Below are 22,722 nucleotides of genomic sequence, written 5' to 3'. Positions count from 1 at the left end.
TTAGATAAATAAATACATTTAAAAAGGACATTTTATATGAATTAATCGAGACTTATAACTCACAGTATAATTACAGGAAGTCTGAGCAATTAAGTACCACAATCTTTCTGTAATTTTACACATTTATTTTAATAAATTATGATAAATAATGACAATAAAATATTTGATTCTTCTATTCTATAATTGTCCAAAGGGACTTGCTGACAGACTTCTTTCATTTACCACAGCAGTAACCGTCACCTTGGTAGAAGAGGTGGTGAGGGGGTCGGGAAATTCAAATCTTTTTACTCAAGGACTCTTAGTTATCCACCTTCAATATAGAATTAAAGAAAAATTATACTGGTTTGTAAAGCTGGGAGACTGTATATGTGTGTGTGTTTGTTTGAGAGAGGAAAATGGGGCTAAACAGATTAAATTTATTTGATTTTAAAACCACAATCTGGAACATTTAAATAAACCAAACACAAACTTGTGAAGACCTTTTTGTGTCACGGGGAAGTTTTTCTGAGGTTGGAGGTTATGCTGGGTTTCACAGACAGCTTTTGGTTTGCAGTTTAGATTTTATTCCTGCTGTGTTTAATCTGTGCTTCTCATTAGCCTTGATGGCACAGTGAATAGAATAAACAACTACAGGTCCATGTGGAACCAGTTCTGCCTGCAGTCTGATTTGATGTATGAAATAAAAAGGCAGAAAAACGATAAACAGACTGCACACAAAGAAGTCAGATCTGCTGGCAGAAACACATTTACTTCTTTCTTTCCTTTCAAAGACTCCATCTTCTGATTTACATCAGTCTGAAGCTGCTTAACTCGACTCTATAGAGATTAATAGCATCGGTCTCTGGGGGTCAGTGAACTCATGTCTGATCATTAAAAATAGATCTTCCTTCAAATCATGAATCTGTTTCTCTGTGAAGAAGTGCCCCTGACCTCAGTGAGATCTCTAAATAAGACGCAATAAATAAGAAAATGAGTTAATTTGCACCTAATTCAACAAGCTAATAAACAACCATCAATTTAATCAGTGCTAGATGTGAACTGCAAGCCTAAAACTTAACTGCAAAAGAAATTTCATGATTTTACTTGATTATTGCATCAAATTAAGCAACTTTTCATAACCAAAATATGACAAGCGTTTTAAAAATATGACACTGTTTTAAATTCAGGCACAAAAGACACCCCGGTGAGGTTTTTAGGTGGAGATCAGAGCCTTTATCGTCACAGCAGCAGTTATAGACACGTAGTTAAGACCGTTAAATGATAAAGATGTCCACTATGACTTCAAAATGACCAATCGATCCACCCCGACCTCCTCATTAGGTTGAATTTGCTCTTCCATCAGTACTTTAACCCTGACTTCTTTCTGTTCTTCATGGGCCAATGTGGGCACAAGCTGAGGAGGATCACACTTATCAGCAAACATCTGCAGAAACAACTTTCTCCAAACATTTCAGTGATGTTGTGCCGAAAAACGGGTTGTTCGTATTTGTATTAGAATCTTAGAATATTTGTACGTACGTATTTGTACGTATTCGTACGTATTCGTATTTGCAACTGTTAAAAATAGAACAAAACTGAAATCACATCACATGACCATTGTTGTAGACCGCGGCTCCTGAGCGAGTAGGCAGTAGTAGCATGCTAAACAGCAAAACAGCTGGAAAGAGCAACAATGTGGTTTCTTTTAACTGATTTGCTCCTCATCCTTCTGTCTCTTAAACTGATAAGTCTGGCTTTGTTAAAGGCAACCCTGACAGTGAAAAGGATAAAAACTGTAGTACCTCTAATGGCTACTTGGGAGCAGTTCTAAAAATGAGTCAGACCCATAAACTCTCATATTAAAATGCCCAACTTTACACGTTTACAGCCTGATGCAAAAACATTTTGGCTTCTATAGAACGTTTTCCCCCTTCATGACCCCTCTGAACAGGGTTATTACTTTTATTTTATTTTATTTTTTGGAACTGATCCACTTGGATACTTGAGTTAGGGTTGTGGACACACTGATTAAAATGTGTCCCAGCACAGGTTGGAGTCTGCTAGGCCTAATCCGCCTTTCATTTTGAGCACTTGCTGTGTGGTGCATACTATCCCAGAAGTTTGTGTCTCAGGTTTTGTATCTAGTGTGTTATTACTCTAGTATTTAGCTGGTATTTGTGTCTGTGCATTACAAATGAAGTTTGTTTCGGTCAATCTCTTATTCACATGGATCATCCCAGCCAACAGAGCTATGTGTTTGATTTGGCACATTTTACACCAGGTGCCCTTTTGTACCCAATATCCAACCCACTGTGGGATTTGTGTCTGCTTGAGGGATCTTTGTTGTGTTGGGTGACTGTGTTACCCACTACACCAGAGCCACTGGCTCTGAAGAAAGCAACATGGAGGCAGCCAAAATGCTAATGATGTACAGCAAGTTCTAGGTGCTGTTAGGCTTCATGCCAGTGCCTTTTGGTGTCTTTTTGTAATGATAGTATATGAAATAATTATCTAATTTCCTTTGGTTTGTAAGTTGGCTCACTTAAACAAAAATGATCAGTCTCTAATTTTTATCATAGTCTAATTCATATGCAGAGAAACAGAACATCAACTAAAAATCCAGAAACACGTTACATAAAAGTTATAAATGGATATGCATGTCATGGAAATAAATGTTTGATCCTCAAGAAAAAATATGACTTAGTACTTGGTAGAGAAACTCTTGTTGGCAAGCACAGTGATGGGACATTTCTGGTAGTTGGTCACCAGGTTTGCTCACATCTGAGGAGGGACTTTGGCCCACTCCTTACAGAAACTCTCTAAATCCTTCTGCTCGGCATATCAAAGCTTCAGCTCCCCCCAGAGATTTTCTGTAGGACTGAGGTCAGGTGGGGTGGCTGTAGCTCAGGTGGTAGAGCAGGTCATCTACTGATCGGAAGGTTGGTAGTTCGATTCCTGGTTTCCCCTAGTCTGCATGCTAAATACCCTAACCCCAAATTGCTCTCCGATGCATCCATCCATCCAGTGTGAATGATAGTTAGAAGGCACTAAGAAAAAAAATGAGTGAAAGCACAAGTTGTGTAAAGTGCTTTGAGTGCTCAGAGTAGAAAAGCGCTATAAAAGAACTGGTCCACTTACCATAGGTCTGGAGACTGGCCAGACCACTTCATGACCTTAATGTGATTTTTCTTTAGGCACTACTTTGTTGCCTTGGTGGTATGTTTTGGGTCATTGTAACACTGGAAGACCCATCCAAAACCCATCTTCACTGTTCTGGCTGAGGAAAGGAGGTGCTCACCAAAATTTTACTCTATATGGCCCCACAATGTGGTGAAGTCGTCCTGTACCCTTATCAGCAAAACATCCCCAAAGCATAATGTTTCCACCTTCATCCTTGACTATGGGGATGGTGTTCTTCGAGTCATACTCAGCATTTATCTTCCTGCAAACACAGCAGGTTGAATCGCACCCCAATGGTGTTCTTGGTAAGTGTGGTTCCAACTGCATTCAGATCATTTCATTTTGGGCTGATCCACTACCTTTCTCATTGGTCTTTTATATTTCTTCCATTTCCGAATAATCGCACCAACAGCTGTCACCTTCTCACAAAGCTTTTTGCTGATGGTCTTGAAGCCCAATCACAGCCTTGTGCAGGTCTACAATCTTGTCCCTGACACATCTTTGGTCTTGGACATGGTGGTGGAGAGGTTGGAATAGAAGAAAGTGAGCCTATGGACACATGTGATTCATATAATTGTTTGATTGATGGTAATCTGTGTGCCTGATTTGTACACTACTGTGGGAGCCAGAATTCTGGAGAGGTTGTTGGGTGTCAAATACTTATTTTCTTCTGTGAAATGCAAATCATAATTTATCTAATATGTTTTTGCTATATTCTTTCTTTCTACATGAAATTACTATAAAAGTTAGATACTATTCATTCTGTTCACAGTGAGCTGTATTATTACATTGATGATATGTCTTGCTGTGGGTGGTACAGATCTTAAAAGGGGTTTTTAGTTTTGTTCGGAGAATTCTCAAATGTAATTTGAGAATGTCTCAAATTTTATTTGAGGGATGCACAGACATCTTTTGGCTCCTGCCATGTTGGTTTATTGGTCTATATTTGAATGAGATGATGGAGTTATCAGCTGCATGATAAACCGTGTAGGTGCAGTCACAGAAGAAGAAAGCTACAAAGAAACAAAATACTAGAATTTTATTCATACAACCCACTGGTTCACATTTCTTTCCTCCTTGTTAAGCAAATATCATTTCTCCTTTATTTCTCTGTTTTTCTCCAGACCTGGTCCCCCAGAGCGGCTCTGAGCCAAACCACCTCATGTCTCTGACCGAGGCTAGAGGTGGGGGGAGGAGGTGGAGGAGACACTTAACTACAACCTCTATTTGTATGAATCCTTTTCCCCCTTCCCTCTTTACATTTCCTGCCTCATCGTGTCCTTTTATTTCCCCTCTGCAGACTCCAGGTTCTCTACCTTCCTCTCTGTCCCTCTCCCCACAGTTTAATCCTCGGCTCTCCGGAGGAGCATTAGGGCAAGCAGCTGGGGCCCCCTGAACGCCTCTTGAAAAGGCAGCCCACTCTAACCAGGAGGGCGAGGAGGGAGGTGGAGGTGGGGTGGAGGGGCTGTTTCAGACCACCTGGCTCCTGAGACAGAAAAATCCACCGGCCGATAACTCCACACTGAGAGGAGAAGGAGGAGGACTTGACGGCACAATGTCTGGACTCACGCTCTTTCTTTCTTTTCTGGAATTAAAGTTCAAAGCTGATGTTGCTCTGCGGTCGTGTTTGTTTGCAAACTTTATGAAAATATTAAACAAAAAAATGTGTTAGTTAGTCTCAGTGTTCAGTGTTCACTCCTTTATTTTGTGGGGGATATTATTTAAATAAAAATACTTTTTGATCCATATTTTGTTGCTTTATTGTGTCATGAAAACCTTACATATAATAAGCACTGAGAAAACACATAAAAACAGAGATGTAAACCTTCCCAACTCATGGATAGAAACGACTGGCGAACAGATATTAAACGTGTTTTTACGTCACGCATGTCGAGATGTTTCTTCTTTTATCACACTCACACATTTCAGGCTGTTACCGTGAGAGGAAAAAAAAACGCTTCATCTTGACCTGTGGTTACAGTGCACAGAGAAAGGTCAGAGGTCACGTGTTCAGAAGTGGTCTTCAGAAATCATGCAGTGTGCCTGTGTGCAGGGTGATGCAGGTCAAGGCGCCATCTCTGCACCACTTGGCAGTTAAAGACGCATTAAGAAACATGAGAAACATGGAAAACTCACATCTGTGTGTGTGTGTGCGTGTGTGTGTGTGTGTGTGTGTGTGTGTGTGTGTGTGTGTGTGTGTGTGTGTGTGTGTGTGTGTGTGTGTGTGTGTGTGTGTGTGTATGCGTCATCTTTGTAAGGACCTGAGTGAATTTTTGCATTTGGTTGTCACTGCGGTACAGAAGGGCTGATTGAGGCTTCAGGTCTAATCAGGTTTTGTTTTTTCTCCTTTTTTAATATTTATATATTCATATCACACATATCATTAATACTTATTAGCACTTATTACTCCCCTTATTGCTCCCTATTTCCCAAGAAGCCAACGGTACTTTTCTTTCACTTTGCACTTATTTTTAGTTATCGTGGTCACATCGACTGATAACCAAACTCTGGATCCTTACTTTGTGTTTGCTCCTTATTGCGCTTTATGATGCAGATCTCCCAATCCTGCAGGTCTGGTTTGATGTTACCCACACATGTTTCCAGTGTCGTAGGCTATATTCATTTGCTTTTATTTAAACCGGAGCGTTTCTGTGTGCAGTTTGCACTCCATGTGCCTTCGTAGTTTTCCTGCAGGCCCGCCAGCTTCCTCCAACCACCAGGTATGTTAGGTTAAGTGTGTGTAAAGTAAAGGCTGTATACATTTTTGGTTAAATATGGCTTGGAATTAGGGTTTAAGCCTTTATAGTTAAATACAGTAGAATTATCTGTCTTATTTCAGCAAGAGGAATCTACAGGAAAGGAGTTCACATGTTAAACTGGCCTGCCTCCAGTCCAGACCTGCCAACATTTGGAGCTTTATGACAAGATAAAGAAGACAGCTCTATCAAACAAGAATAAAGAAAGAATCAGCTTCCAAAAGTACAACAAAAGGCTGATTTAGAGAGGAGAGTCTGTTGATAAAGAAGGTGATATAAGACAGTAGTACGCATGCACACGTTCCTGCTTTGATTGTCCTTGTGCTTTTTTTAAATGTTTATTTATACGATTTTAAGTTCGAAGTTACATAAAATCACACCAGACAAAGGACATAAGATTCAAAAACAATAACATTCAAGCACAGAAAAAAAAAAGAAAACCAAAAACAAACAAACAACAAAACAACAACAACAAACGAACAGGAAAGAAAAGAAAAAATACACTGGTTAGCCAGTACAAATCAAAAGTTCAAATGAAACACCAGTGTCCAAAGAAGATGATCTTTTGTGTGAGGTTAGACAGGGCAACAGAGAGTTCACCAAGTCCAGAAGATGTGGGGAACGAGTCCAGGAAGGAATCAGGGTCCGGCAGAAGTGCAGTTTCACACAAACACAAAGTGCAGTCAAATGGGTTAAAGTTTATGTTGAATCCCCATTAATATGATTGAGAAAAGGGCCCCAGATTTTGACAAACTTAAAATGAGTGTCAGCCAGACCATAACGAACCTCTTCAACATACAAACATGCAATCATCTCACGTAGCCAAACCCTAAACCAAGGAGGAGATGGTGATTTCCAGGCTCCAAGAATAAGTCTTTTAGCTACAATCATGCCAAACATTAAGGCTTTCTGAAGAGGACGTCTGAGTGCCAGTGAGGTTAGGGAGCAGCCTAGCACTGCAAGTACACCATTTTGTGCTATTTGTTTTAATTAAATATTTGGTCTAAAGGATTTAATATGAGAATTTCTATTTCCAGTTTTCAGTTTGTTTTAAAAAGTTTTGAAATTTCCAAAGATCAGCATTTTCAGTGGCAGATGTTTGTTTATTTTTTGCTGGATTTGTGAAAAAATAAAACTTTGTTTTAATAATTTCTCAAATGCTACATATAAAAAACTGCAGAGGAAGTAAATCATTGAAAATTATCTTTCAAAAACAGTTAAAAATGTCCAGCTTCAACGTTTTGAAGGTTTCGAGAGTTTTCACATCACTGAATTCTGCTTTTATTTGCATTTTAAGTTTGTGCTTTGTACTGTATTTTTTTTTTAATGTCTGTAACTCAGGGCAGGACCCAAGGATGTGTCTGAGGTACTGCACCGTCCTGCTGGTAGTATGTTCATGGGAAAGTGGCTCAGGAATGGATTATGTCAGTGAGCGTCCTCACAAAGATAGAAGTACAAAAAGTGTGTGAGAGTGTGGAAGAGAGAAGAGGGCTCTGCTGAGACTCCAGAGCGCCATCAGGAGGTCTTTTAATGCAAATAAATCTGAACGTCTACTGAACAGATGACTTTAAACGGTCTCTGATGTACTTTAAACTTCACAATTATGTTTGGAAATCCAGGCAGATAGAATATCTTAAAAATGTATTTAATAGAAAAGTTCAGATTGCATCACCAGGAAGATGCCTCAGCGTGGACAAACTGTCACAGACCATCCTTCACTCCTGGCTTTGTTGAAAGTCAAGTTTTGAGCAAGTACTGCAGACCAGAAATAACTTCAGTGTGTCAGTGTGTAATACAGTCAGTGAGACGAAAGAATGTGCAGAGTCAGATGTCATTCATCTCAACACTTTGAATTTATGTCTCCTTGCATCTCCTTTTATATGCACGTGCATCTAATTATTTATTTTTTTATGTTTGGACTTTAACATGTTTTATGTGCTGTTAGAGTATAAAAATATTAATTAGTATGACAATGTCATTATTTTGGTGAATAAACAACCAGCACCACTTATTACTGGTATCCTGACTTTGACTCCCATCCGTGTGGACCTGACTTCACATAGCCAGCACACATGGACACAGCAGGCTGCTGGTAGGCACATCAACTCAAATTAAATATCAAAGTAAACAAAAGGAATAATGTGATGCTGTTGGGAGTTATAATTCAGGCTGGCAGCATTAGACTTCATTATTATCTGCTCGACTCACCGCTGTCTTGCTTTTTCTTTTCTTCTGTTTTCAATGACAGAAGCATAACTCCTCACTGTTTGTCATCAGGTTTGTTTAAAGAGGATCAAAAACGTCACTTTCAGTGAGAGTGGGTGGAGTCAGGTGAAGCTCCCCTGGTCTCAACTGTCCTTGCAAACCTTACACGCAGCTACTGCTGCAGTTTAACGTTTGTCAGCCCTCTGGCGCCCCCTACTGGTCTGTGACCCCCAGCAGTCACCTGCCTCGCCTGGTGGTTGCTCTGCGGAGAAAAGATTTGTTGGGTTCTGGGAATGTGCACCTCCAGGCCAGAGGGGGACGATAAACAGTTTTTATGGCATTGAAAGTTATCGTTAACCTGCTGTGCTGGCTTGGTGTGTTTAATGTGGTGAAGTCCAGAGCACTGAAAGTCCTCCAGAGTCACTCAGGTCAGTGTTTTCCCTCTAAAGTTACATGTTTGTTCTCAGATAATAGAGTCAAATCTCCCCTGTGAAGGATATTTATCCAAAAATGCACTGAAATTAGTCGCACCTGGAGATATATGCAAAGATATGTTCTCCAGATGTTTAGGAAAGGATTCTTTTATTACCTCCTTTAGGATAGGAGCCACAGTAGGAGGATCCTTTATGAAAGCAGAGGAGAAATTCATCCATCCAAGAATTAATGGAGAAGAGAACTTGTAAGAAAAAAAAATCCTGTTACAAATTACTCAAGCAGATTTAGAACCGAAGGGTTTTCTTTTCTTTCTTTTTTATTGTATTAGGTGCAAATTGCTGCTCACTCGTGTTTTTAAACCTGGTTTACCTAAAGTCTTATTAATACCTTAGAAGAAAACTTGTGCAGAGAGGGGGGGGGGGGGGGGGGGGGGGAACTTGCCCTCATGGAAAGACATATTTTGAGCAGGCTTCTGCTGCCACCTGCTGGCTGCGGGACGAGCAGCAACCCTGGTGTCTCCACCCTTAAAAAAAATCAGCTGTCAATAAAAACCGGATAAATTGACTTAAAAACTATAATGCAAAGAAAGAAGAGAAAAGAAACATTAACCAGAGATGTGAACACAAGATAAAACGGAGCAAAATTATTGCAGATCGTTTCACATAATAGTTTAAAGTAGTTTTTGTTTAACTTATCATGTAACCAGACTGGTTACAGAGGAAATTTAGTTAGAGGAGAGAACAGAAAAATAGAGAATATTACTGAAATCAGCCAAATATACAGGCGTTTGAAGTAGTTTGGTGATTCCTTCCTTATTTTTGAGTAATGCAGTGCAGCGTTTATTGCTCTGTAGTCTCATTATAACAGATCTTTACGCCAATTTTGAAAGTGACTTATAAAAATGGAAATATTTAAAGCGGAGTTTGAGGTTATTAAAAGCGTAGGTGAAAGGAAACTATTTAAAAAAATTTGGCTGGGTTATTATTATTTTCCTGTATATAATAAGGGGGGTCTTAATGGCTTTTAAATTATTATTTTTTTATTGATTGATTAATAAATATTGTGGTTGATGGGTGTCCACGTGGGTGTACACATTTCTTTCTTACTTTTCCACATATTAACCTTTCTTCATTAATCACAATTTTATTGCATTTTTATTATTGTAGCTTTTCTGAACATTTTACATGTAAAAACCTCTAATTCTTTGTCTTGTTTTTGTGATGTTTTAATAAGTTTTTTGATATTTCTCCTTTGTGCATGCGAAATACAAATGTAGTTTATCTTTGTGATAAATAGTTAAGAGGTTTTAGAAAAAAACAAAGTGTAGTTTGGACACTAATTAAAATCATGTTCAGGATGAGTTTGTCTGATCAGTTGTGCATCGCTGCTGTTTTTAAAAGTTCTGGGTGACGTTAGAGCTCAGTGCATCAGAGTGCTGATTTTGGTCTTTTTGCTGGACTTCTTGTAAGTCACACGAACGGTGCACAAACTAACAAGCACACGGTCGCTGTTTAATGGGCTAAAAAAACCTCCAGACTAGTCCTTTAAAGTCCGAGCGTGGGTTCCTCCCCCTCTTCTTCCTCTTCTTCTGCCCTTTTATAGCAGCAGGTGACACATTATAACTTTCTCAAAGCTTAACCAGCCAAACCCCCACCCCGTGACATCATCCCTGTGAGATGAGCTGACCTCTGACAGACACACACACGCACACACACACTCACAGGGGGGGTTGGGTCTTTCTCTTCTTTGTCACAACACAGTAAATAGCTGGTTTTCTTGCTCTGAATGAAGTCGTCTGTTGCAGTAATCCTGTCAAAACAAAAATTTTCTGCCTTAAGACTCTAAAACCAGGGGGAAAAAAATCTGTTTCTCCTAATATTCAAATATTTTGTGTTTAGCTCTGATTGTAAAGCAAAAACTGGAATCCAAAACCACTACAGCCCATTAAACCAGTGTTTTGATGGTCTGTGGTGTGTAGAATAAGTTATAACATCTATAAAAAAAACTGTGAATGAATAAAGAGGAGTGTATGATTGGATTAAAGTTATTAGAGAATAAACTCACCACCTTACAGCCATCCACATTAAGGCGAGAAACCAGGTGCAATAGATGTTATTCCTTCACTGGGAAACATGACAAACTCAAGCAAATGTTTATTTAAACATTTGACTTTTTGGAGATATGAAATACATTTCTTCACCACTTTACTCCAGATTCTATTTATCATTTGATCCAAACTTTGGTCAGAATCAGTAGTTCCCTCTCTTATAGGTTTTGTGGTAAACATGTTCCAAACTTTTTATGATTTGTTGTGTATGAATTAAAGATAACCTGTCGAAACAAATGTGCCTCAGCAGGTAAAGTGGGCTGTCTGCTGGCTGGAAGGTCAGCGGTTTCTCCCTGAGCTCATCCAGCCTGTAGGCTGATGTGTCTCTGTGTTTATCAGACAGAAACAAGTGCACATATGAATGTGTGAATGAAGCATGTTGTATAAAGTGCCTTGTGTACTTGGGCAGTAGAAAAGCTCTATGCAAGAACCAATCCTCTGAACAGTTTAACAGACTAGTAAAATAGAGTAAACTGAAGCACACACACACAATTATTTCTCCAGTAATCTATTTAAAATGTTCCAAAATTCACCAACTGCATAAATCAGCTTATTTCAGTGACTTTGATTAGTGGAAGTGGGTCTAGACCTTGATGAGCTGCAGCTGCCTGTGTTGCGATGCAGGTGCTCAAAGTTTGCAAAGTTTGCAAGGCCCTCATACCAATAAAATGGGTCAATTGGCAGTGAATCTTCACGAGTCAGGGGACAGGGTAGAGGGGGACTACCCAAAGATTCCCAAACTGTGGGTAGTGACAAGAAATGAGCTTCCTCCAAATGCTGGCTGGGCTCTCCCTTTGTGATAATACAAGGAGTTCAGTTATTCAGTGGGTACTCAGGGTAGAGCCACTACTCCAGGAGTAGGAACTAGCTGAGGTGCTTGATATTCATGGATGGATATCTTGAAAAAAGCAAACGTATTTGAGTCTTTCATTATTTGCAAGATTAGCAACGTCCACTTAAAGTGCACTTTCCTACTCAACCACAAGTCGGCGTCTTCATTTGAACTCCTGTAATCTGTAAGAAATATGTAGTGAGGCTTAAAATAAGCGGGGAAAAAATGCTTAAGATAAAAGAGTAAATGTTCTTACAGCTGCTCAGGATAGTGTGTTGCAAAAGCAGGGGAAAGATCTGCACAGCATTTGTTTCCAGGTAATGATTCAATTCAAAACTTAAAATGTTTATTATTACATATTCTAACTGTGGGTTCTTCTCATGAATCTGTTTAGTGATTCTAAAGATTGAAACACTGCTTTTATTAAAATGAATGTTTTAAGGAAATAAAAGAAGCCAAGATGCTGTTCAGACCTTTCCGCTTTCTTCGCATCTAAAGTTATTAAAATGGCATCTTATAAATAAACAATTAAATAAATAACGTGGCACATTTTCGCTGCTTCTGCAACCAGCTGCAGAGTCGTTGGTTTCTTTTAACGGACACAGCATTCCTTAAATGTGATGCATCTTAGCCAAAACATCACTGCCTGAGGATCGGGCTCTGACTGCTGGGCTGGGGATCAGCATACGCTCTGCTGTAGCATCACTCTGTGTTCTTGGCTAGCTCCGTGTTAGCTTGTGTGCAGATGCTCGTGTTAGCAGTAGTGCAGTTGTTTCTGTCCTGGACGCAGTTTTCACGTCAGCATGAAGCTGCTGTTCTTTCATGCAGTGAAAATAAAAGTGATGTTCATATCTGATAACTGAGGAGCCTGAGTGATGTGACTACTGACTTAAGCACAGTGTTACGTTACTGCGTTACTGAAAAATGTAATGTGATTACAGTAACATGCTACTTTGCAGTGCATTTCTTCCAGACAGCATCCATTCCATTTTAACCTCCTATTGTGTTGTAGTGCACCGGTATTTTTTCCTGGTCAGGACGAGGTGACCATAAGCAAATCACATCTGCTGGCATATGTCGCTCTTTGGTGTCATTTGAGCCGGGCGTGTGCCTCAGTTTTTATAACCTTGAGCAGGTTCTGGGTTGCAGGCACGAGTGTCAGATCGTGTTGGGGTTTTATAGTGCCATATGAATGAAGTATCAGTGCAGAAGCTCAGAGTTTCATAGGTTAGACAGGGAGTGATGTCACAACAGTTTGAAATTATGAGATTTTCTGGGAAGAATTTTGGAAAAAAAAAGAGTTTTTTTTCTTCTTCCAGTTTAGACTTCTTCTCTTCTTTTACCAGGGCTCACGTGGAGCTTTTATCAGAGTGGTGACGCCTATTGTTCAGAGAGACAGAGAGTATGCATGCCCTCATACTGAACACTTGCTTATTGAATTCTCTGCAAATCTCAGTGCCAACGCATTCCTTTAAATTGAATCAGATCACGTTGGAAAATGAGCTGCTGGGGATTTTATTAATAAAAGAATTCAGCTCCATATCAGCTAAAATTGTGATGTTATTAAGGCTGAATTGTGACCTACAGATCCCGACCTGCTTTAAAGCAGCTTTTAAGTCCCTCATATTCCCAAAGAAAGTGATTATTACTCATATTACCCGAGGCCAACCTCTGCAGGTCTTAAATGGCCCGCTGTGCAGAGATGGTCATGCAGCTTTAATTTCAAAGGACTAAACGAAGCCTCTGTGGGTCTCATGGTTTAGAGCTGAATGCTGTAATGATTGCAGCCTTTGCAGATTGTTTCACCGCGGGGATGAAAATGTTTATCTTTTTAAAAAATAAGATCATGCAAAGCTTAAGAAGAAAAAAAGGATAAGTCTTTTTCTTGCTTCCCTTTTGATCGTGTCGTGACCCATCACATTTATCTTGGGACCCCTTGGGGGGTCCTAATCCCCCAGTCTGGAAATCACTGCCTTAAATACTCCTTATGATCCTCGGGCTGCTCTGATGTTTAGGATTCACAAGTCCAAAAAATTGGGTCATTATAAAATCACCATCATCATTAAAACATGTAAAAGAGCAAAGTATATTAACCTGAATTATACCTTTTCCGATATGTACCAAGGATTTTTTTTTAGTTTTAAAATAATTGAGGATTAATTTGGATACTTCAGGGTAATTTATATTTTAGAAAATGTTCCAGAAGGGCTGAAATTAGAATTATTTTTTTAAACCCTACAACAAGATTTTTCCTGCAGATAAATCACTGAAATGATCATTTTAAAAAAGTTTAAAATAATAAAATAAAACTTTTTTTTTTTTAAATATGGGGGATTTTAGGACCAAATGGTCCAAAATGACTCATTTTGATTGATTCATTTGTTTGCAGGGACCCAGAAATTAGTCACCCAGGTTTCAGCCCATTCAGAAATAGGATTTTTTTTTAAGATAATTGAGGATTTGGATACTTCAGTGTAATTTGTATTTTAGAAAATGTTCCAGAAGGGCCGAAATAAGCATTTTTATAAAAAGAACACTTGTCCTGCAGATAAATCACAGAAATAAGAAAAAAAATGACTCATTTGTTTGCAGGGGGTCCGCAATTACTCATCTCGAATTCAGCAGCCCATGTAAAAAACAAACAAACAAAAAATCCTGTTCATCCTTTGAGATCTGAAGGATCCGCCCTGCGGGGCCAGTACAGGCTGAAATCACACGACTCACCTCTGTTCAGATTTTTATTTACCGCCATAAATAACCAGTTTATTACAAAACCAACTCACCGGGCAACATTATAAATAGATTTATGAAACACATACAAAAAACATCTCTCAGAAAAAAAGTGACTTTGTTGTTGTTGCAGCAAACACAACGTAAACGACATCAGAATAAATCGCACAAAAACTGCTAAAACATTTGCTGTGATCAGTTCTATCTTACAGGGGGCGGGGTAGTTTTAGACGGCTCGCGCGTCTGAGCGAGGTCACCAAAGACACCAAAGAAGATGAACATGTGTGAACTCGTTTCCTTGGTTACAAGAATTAAACGCTCTAAAATTTGTGCCAAACTCCTTTCAAAAAACACGGATTTCACTTCGAGGCCGAAGCGGTTTTTATGATATTCTGACAGGGCAGAAGGCCGGTTACGATCTCACGAAGAGGGCACGCACAAGTCTTGCGCCGGGCTTCACCAGCTCCAGTGGTACACGTGCGCCAGCTGCTGCACCCCCGGGTGCTGCTGCACCCCCGGGTGCTGCTCCGGGCCGTATACGGGGTGCAGCAGGGGGGAGTAGGCGCAGAGCGGCAGGCTCAGGCCGGACCTCAGGGTCGCCTCCAGCTCGCTGGCTGCAGCCCGGCCGCACGGCTTTCCGTCCCGCACCAGCACCGGGATGGCGACCCGGCGGGCCGACAGCAGCTGCAGCGCGTCCACGCTGTGCTCGGCGCGTGCGCGCTTCATCTTGTAGCGGTGGTTCTGGAACCAGATCTTCACCTGGTTCGGCGTGAGGCGGATCAGCCCGGCCAGATGTTCCCTCTCCGGGGCGGACAGGTAGCGTTGCTGTCGGAAGCGGCGCTCGAGCTCGAAGGTCTGCGCCTTGGAGAAGAGCACGCGCCGCTTCCTGCCGCGCGCCTTCTGCGCCCGAGCGCACCGCGCGTCCCGCTCTGCGTCCGGGGACTCATCCGTAGACAGCTCCGGGGATTTGGGATCGGCGCGAGGCTCCAAGGACAGCCCGTGCACTGCAGGGAGAGAGACAGTAAAGTAATCTGATTACTCTCTGAGACTCAGTGGCAAATTGATGGCGTGACTGGTTTGAGCTCAGGTGCGTTTTTACAAACAGAACCAGCAAAGCGACTTTAAGCTTTTTAAGTTCATTGGGAGAAAAAAAGTGAAGTGATTAAAAATGTCAGAAGCTGAATTACCGACACAGAAGCTGAACTCGAAGTTTAGCGGATCAGATTAGGAATAAGCTCATTATTTATAAGAAAGACGAACAAAATGAGGCAAAAAAACAAACAAACCGATCCAGTTACAAGTAACGTAAATAAATAATCAGTTAACGCAGTTTTTAGGAGGCTGTTTCGCGATTATTTGACGGAAATATCCACATTTAAGCATATTTTCACATATTTTCGAGATTTGGAGCAGCAAGTTTGTTTGTCAGTCAGAAACACCTGCAGCCAAACGCGAGGGCGGTCAGTGTGAACGCGTGAACTTTTATAGTCATTAAAATCAAAGAAGTCTCTCACGTGAAAAGTGCAGGTTACCGGATGCGCTGCTCCACGTGCCCAAACGCTCACCGGCGCGCTCACACAAGCCCCGGCCGCCTGACACCTCCGCGGAGGCCTCCTCGGTGTCGTCCTCCTCGGTCTCTTCGGTCCCGGACCCGCATCTCCCCGTCGAGTCGGGAAGGTCCAGGATGTCCCGCACGGAGAACCCCGTCTTTGCGTTGGCGCCAAACGGCATGACGCGGGAGGACGGGAGAGACGAGAAGAAGGGGAGAGTTCTCGGCTCGTATCCAGGAGGGTGAAGAGCTGCCGTTAAACAGGAGCAGGCAGCGGAGGGTTCAGGTCCATGAATGCCGTCAGAGGGGAGCCCGGAGCTGCACGCGCCGACCGGAGAGGGTTTAACAGCATGAAAAATACATGAGGGAAGACGTTCAGAGAGTGTGGCACCGTCCTTTTAACGTGTGTGTGTGACGGTAAAAAGGACGGAGGCGGGTCCCGAGAGTCAAGTGGATGAGGGTGTGTAGAAAAGAAAAACGGAGCAGTGCATTAACAGAGACGTCGGAGCGTCAGGGAGGAGATGAATGATTAATGATGGAGGATTAGAAGGAAAGAAGCGACGCATTTACACATGTTAGAGCCACTGATCCGCTTCCTGTTTACCGCAGAAAGAAAATCTCCAGTATTTCCATCAAAATGCGCTCATGGTGCCTGAACAGCGAACGGCGAGAAGAAAGACACAACAAAAATATTTGAGGATTATTTATTTATTTATTTATGCAAGACCCTAAGTATCAACTCGGTAAACTGAAAAAAATCCCCAAACCTTTGACATTAGAGCTATAAACAATCCATTATACCTAATAAAATTTCGATTTAAATTTAAATTTAGAATAAAATATAGTCAGAATGACTACATTAATAACTTCTCTGATTTACTGATATTCATAGATTTAACCCTTGGCCACAAAATTATTCTTTTTAATAAAAGATAAATCATCATTAAAAAAAAATCAAGAATCTGTAATTTAATGCAAAGTTATGGCATAAATGATATTCTGTGAATAAATGTTGAAACATTTTATTTATTTGACCTAAAAGTGTCCAAATCTGAGCAGATTGACTCAAAAACCTCAGAATGTGGTTTCTAAATTTTCTGGTCTTTAAAAGTTGAGCTGTGATCAGTCCACCACCTACCCACAATTTCTTTCAATAAATGAATAAAAATAAAATAAAAATCCACAACCACTTGTCTTCAAACTTGGTATTAATAATCCAAATAAAAAAGTAATTGCACTGAGAATAATTTTATGATGATTCCCTCACCAGTCTGCACTGATAAAGGTCGTGGAAGACGAGCATGTTTGTTGTTGGGATGAAGAGTCACAGTGTTGACTCACTCACTGATTGGCTCAGTGATTCAAACACACTTGGGCTCATTGCTCCAGCTTGTTACTGTCTTATTGTTTAATTCTTGTAATCCTTTATTTGCGCCGCTTTAATCCTCTCTGTGTTTTCTGCCTGAAGCCTGATCGATGCAATCGGTTTGAAGTTTCTATGATTTCTCTTTTTGGCAGTTATGACTTCATAACATGTCTGATATATTTTTCTGTTTATGACTTATTCTTCTGTGTTGCCCGGATCCAGACTTTAGCCTGTTTTTGTGTCTTTTGTCGGAAGCTGTCTTAATCTACATCTGTTCACTTTTAATGAGAAGTCCTATTATTTTAATTTCAAATATTGTTGACTTTTAAACATGTTCAAAACAAAACGAGTCACACATATCGGTATTCTGAGATGGAAAAAGAATGACTATCTCACTGAAATCTAGAAGATGAGACCATATTTGCTCAGGGTTAGTTCTCAAGCTTAGACCAACTCTTCTAAACGGGGACAAAGTGGCTTACAACCTACTCATTTTCAAACTTTCTGAAGAAAAAATGTGTTAATATGAAACATCCTCCTCCTTTCTTCTGGCTCCTCTGTGGTTATCACATTGTGTGCATGACGGAGGTCACAGCACTGTATGTGTGTGTGTGTGTGTGTCTGTAAAAATTAAGTTCCTAAAACACTCGAATGAGATCCAAACTTGTATTTTATATCAAATAATATTATTTTTACATTTTCTTCATTGTTGTATAGAAAAGACCCTCCTGTATCAGCAGCATTGTTACACACTGAGTTTAGCAGCTTTCTAAATAGTTTGTCATGTTGTCTAAATACAGAAATTCACGTCTCTCTTCAACTCTACACCTGCGCCTTAAGTAGGACAACTGCCAAATTGTCTCTTGTAAATGAGACGCTGAGTCTCAGTCAGATTATTTGTATCAATAAAGGCATAAAAAATAGCATCAACAGGGGGTATTTCGTTTCTTCTTTGTTGTGATGTTTCTGTGATCAGTCATAAAAAAAATGCAAAACTGGGACCAACTAAATGATTTTGAGTTTATTATGATTCATTAATGACCAGAAATGGAGTGTTACCGAAGACTCTGAATGGCTCACAGTTGAGGTCAAACCCGGTGAGGCGACAGTGTGAACATCTGCACCCACGGACTGCTGAAAATCTAAGACTAAAATTAATTTTTAACATAAGTTATCTTTATTTCTATTAGTCTCCTGATACCACATCATCTGCACTAAGAAAGCTGCTTATAATTATGATGAGGTGCAGCAATTAGACCGTTGGAGGTGCATTCTTGTGGATCATTTCTTTAGGGATAGAAATGTGCCAGTGTACGTGTTCATGTTGGATTTTGTTTGTATGAAATCATCTGTGTGCCGTCAGTGAAGTAAAGAAATTTACAGAGATCGGCTGAGAGTGAAGTCCAGTGCAGAGATGGAGAGAAGCTCCGAGCCACCTCCATCTGCACAAGCAGAAATGCATAAACTATCATATGAGGGTTTTTTCATACTGACACGTGCTTAATTTTTTATTCCATTCAAAAATACAGAATGAACTTTTTTTGGATGAGCAGAGCAAATTATTCTGAATAATTTAAAATATTTTCAGGGGTTCTTCAAGGAGATGTTTGGATTGAATTAGAAAAATAATAAACTGTTTGGTTCTATTTCTCTCAGATGAGTCAGTTTGGTGTGGTCGGGGGCGTCATGGTAACTGTCAGGGATGATAAATTATGATAATGACATTACTGCATAGATGATAAATATTTTTATAATAGTCCATTTCGTATGTTTCTGCACAGTTATAGCTGCATACTGTCATCACCATCATGGACCTTTAATTTTTAATTTGTGAAAAAAGCCAATAAATTAAGTTATACATGGATTTAAGGGACCTTTAAAAATATTCTCTTGAGTAGAATATCTTGAATGTGGCAAAAAAAAAAGGTATTTCTTGTCTTATTGAGAATATTTTTTTGACCAGACTAATCAGATATTGTGACAGCCATAGGTTCAAGCATAAGAAATAGGTGAGTGTGACATGATCTCCAGTGTTATTAACCTTTATCTTAAACAGGAAGTTAAACTCCTGTGATTAAGAATCTTCTTGTGGGCTGCATTAATTTAGCGTGCAGGCGTAACCGGAGTTCCAAGGTCAAACCTGCACAAGCACAGGAGAACGTGCAGACTCCACATAGAAGGGTTTTACTTTGAAGGGTTTGAACCTGGGAACCTCTTGTTGTGAGGTAGCAGTCGTGCTGCCATTTAAACAGCCGCGCCCACCATCTGATTCAACCCAAAAGAGCATGCTGGAGGAAGGATATGGAATTTAAAAAACTCCCTTGCTTCTTTCTTTAAAGGTTTGGTTTTCAAAAAACAAAAAAACAAACAAACAAAAAACCCTCATTGGGGTAAGTAATAAATTTGTTTTGGAAAAGGCTGTAGTTATAATTTTTTTTTTTAAATGAGCAGTTTTCACCAGGTTATTCCCAGATTACCAAATCCTATTATTATTAACTTATATTGAAATACAAGTAATTAAATAAATTAAAATAATTAAACTGTCTAAACTTGAGTTTTATTAAACAACCAAAAGATGTCTGGTAGTAGAAGTTAAATTAAAAATGGCTCTCGGCTGCTTGGATCCGTGACCTCACTAAAGACTTTCCTGAGTGTTTGAATTCTTTTTTGTTTAACCCCACCTGATGTTCACTATTTAAAATATCATTTTCATTATGGTTAAAAAGTCAATTTTAAGCCTTTTTTGGTCTTTTCATGCTTGAGTCTAGATTTTGAGGGACAAAAATCCAGATTCCTCTCCATGAAAAACAGTTTTTAGTGCCTAAACATAACAGCAAACAAACAAAAAGAAAACAGTAAAAGTTGATCATTTTCTCATTGCTGATATTCATGTGACGTGCATCACCACCACCACCTGCACAACAGACTTTGTAGCTCTGTGAATGATCATTTCTCATTTTTTTCTGAAACCCAAACCAAAAGTAAGACCAAAAATAAAAGGCCAGTGAAAAAAATAAAATTAAAGTTCAAGTGGTGTAAAAGAAAACGTTCCTGATGGTATTCTGGCTCATGAGCATGTCTAATGTGACCGCAGCCCTGCAGTGTCCCAATGTGCAGTTCATCATCTCCCAGTGAGCACCTGACCCATTCATCCACCCCAACCTCCTGCCTCTGTAGACTTTGTGGACCACGGCTCTAATAGAGGGCACTGTCACTTGAACATGAGACATCCACTATGTCATGTGATACACAACAGCCCACTAAACAAACCAATAAGGAGCCATCATCAGCTGGTGCATCAAGTGTGTAACCTCAGACTGTCTCAGTAATGGTGAGATGGGATCTCTGCGGGCACCGTGCCATCTTTAGAGGGGTCCATTGTTCTTATAGTGGCTGAAGATGTTTAATTCTGTGTTTCTCTGGCGGCTTTCCTTTAAGAATATCTGTTTGTATGAGTGAACCGAGGGAAGCCTGCGTAGCTTCTCGAAGCATCAGCTGAATCTTTGACCTGTCTGTTCGTGGTTGAGTTGCATAATGCAGCTAATTGTTAGGTTTGGTTTTAGTGGCGATTTGGATCATTTAAAGCTTCAAATAAAAAAACACTTCCTGTTAATTAGCTGAAGAGTGCTTGGAGATTTAGTTGATAATTTCAGGTCCTTTATCATTAAAGAGTTAGTGCTTCAGAGTCTGTTTGATTTATGGTTTATTAACATATCTGTGGATTCATTTCATTTAATGAGTGGGAGCAGGGCGGTGTGATCTCTTCACCACCGAGTCAGTCTATTTTTATTTGTCTATTCAGTTTTAAATTTAGTTTTTAGTTCACTTTACTTTCTGTTCCTTTTCAAAATGTGGGTGCCACGAGGTGAAGACGAGCATTTAGTCAATAAAATGTTAGAAGTAATTGATTAAAAAAATTCAGCTGAAGAGAATATTGAAAAGCAAAGTCATAGTCAGGATTTGTAACCACAGTAATGTCACAAAGCACTGTTTGCTTTTCATTTTTGAACTGATTTGTTTTTGTGTTTAAGGATGAAAATAATTTTTTTCCCCCTTTTTAATAGGCCCGGAAAACCTACAAGTGTTAGTGGGAATTAATCCAAATCCTGCAAATTCCTTATAAATCCTTGTATTTTAAAATGGCTAAAAACAAGTTGTAGCGGATAAATGAAGGATCAGATTGACGATTTAAAATGATGGAGGGTACCGTCCCAATCATTTCTGAAAGTTGTTAGTTTGATTGAGCGCTGGTCTTCAGTTTTTTTGAGTGTGAGATGTGTGACAAAGATATGAGCTGTGTGTGTGTGTGTGTGTGTGTGTGTGTGTGTGTGTAAATTCCTGCTGGGTGGTCGAATTCTGCAAACAAACACACGCCGAGCCCATGGCCACAAAGACCGCACAGCCTCCACATTTATCCCATTTATTCCCCCCGAACACTTTATAATGGACAGACAAACACACACACACACACACACACACACACACACACACACACACACACACACACACACACACACTCTTTTTCTGCTGGGAATACATGTGAGACTGCTGGGAGTTGTCATGGTATTCATCGTGCTCCCTTCAATAGACTCTCCTCTTTATTCATGACCACACACACACACCCGGCAGTTTAACCCATTCCCGTGGTCAATATCTACAATTAGCCTCTGTTTATTTAAACTAAAAAATAAAATATTTAAATAAAAAAAAGATTAAAGATAATTTGCAGTAACCAAACTCATCTTAATGTGATAATAAAAGGAATTAAAATAATAATAAATAGATTTAAAAAAAGGCAAAAAACTGGTAACAATCTGTTAAAATAAAAGAAATCAAAATGAAACATAAACAAAATCACAATAAAATACAAAACACACACATATGAATTAACATAAATAAATAAATACATAAAATACAATGAATTTGAATAAAATTACACTCACAGTAAAATTCAGTTTTAAGAAGAAAATAAATGGTAATAAAACATGAAGTGTTAAATCATAACAAAAATAGAAAATGAGAGTGTTCTCGAACAGTGAATTAAGAAGTCGATATATAACTAAATAAAAATATATTTTTTATGTTTCTCATATGTCAGCTGGTAACACAATGATTCAGGTTCGGGTTTTTCATTTTGTTTGTAAAATAATAAAACATAATTACCACATTTACAGCCTCCAAACAAACACATTGAATATTCTATTTTTTTCCTCTTTAACACCGAGAAATGTGACATAAAAGAGCAGCTGAGACACCAAACTGAAAGAATACATGGAAAGAGGGGGCTGAAAAGTTCTTTCTCAGTATGCTCACTAGATTCAGCTGCAGTGTAAAACTTTTCACACGCTGCACAGAGGAACTGGATGAACTGGTTCACTGAGGAGAAACCAGTAAAACACACATTGTGATATATTTTTTAAACTGTTATTTATTTCTTATATTTATACATAATATTTATTTATTTCTATTTTTAGATTTATCTGTTAATCAGCATCTGATTCAAAATTTTTTTTTTTAATAAATCCATAAGGGAGACGGTCACATTTAGCTTTTTTTGATACATTTTTTTTCTTCCTTTAGTTT

The 22,722-nt window shown here is 39.4% G+C and overlaps 1 protein-coding gene across 1 annotated transcript; it reads right to left on the bottom strand.

Moving 5' to 3' along the window:
* Positions 1–14,258: 14,258 nt before the first annotated feature.
* nkx2.2b (NK2 homeobox 2b) lies at positions 14,259–16,179 on the bottom strand. Its single transcript, XM_087852347.1, has 2 exons — positions 15,739–16,179; positions 14,259–15,228 (listed from the first exon to the last, which is right to left on the bottom strand). The coding sequence occupies exons 1-2, from the start codon at positions 15,953–15,955 to the stop codon at positions 14,681–14,683; spliced, it is 765 nt and encodes a 254-aa protein (XP_087708473.1). The 5' UTR covers positions 15,956–16,179; the 3' UTR covers positions 14,259–14,680.
* Positions 16,180–22,722: the final 6,543 nt, after the last annotated feature.

Source organism: Neolamprologus brichardi, chromosome 15 (assembly GCF_056152115.1).
Source record: "Neolamprologus brichardi isolate AB-2024 chromosome 15, ASM5615211v1, whole genome shotgun sequence".
NCBI lineage: Eukaryota > Metazoa > Chordata > Actinopteri > Cichliformes > Cichlidae > Neolamprologus > Neolamprologus brichardi.
Note: the sequence above shows the minus strand (reverse complement) of the source record. Positions and strands in the feature narration are given on the sequence as shown.

What these genes read in the sequence shown, in the direction of transcription:
- nkx2.2b (XM_087852347.1), bottom strand. Translation starts at nt 15,955, where the DNA reads ATGCCGTTTGGCGCCAACGCAAAGACGGGGTTCTCCGTGCGGGACATC. An exon ending in CGGTAACCTGCACTTTTCAC is followed by an intron (nt 15,229 to 15,738) that starts GTGAGAGACTTC and finishes CTCTCCCTGCAG; the next exon opens with TGCACGGGCTGTCCTTGGAG.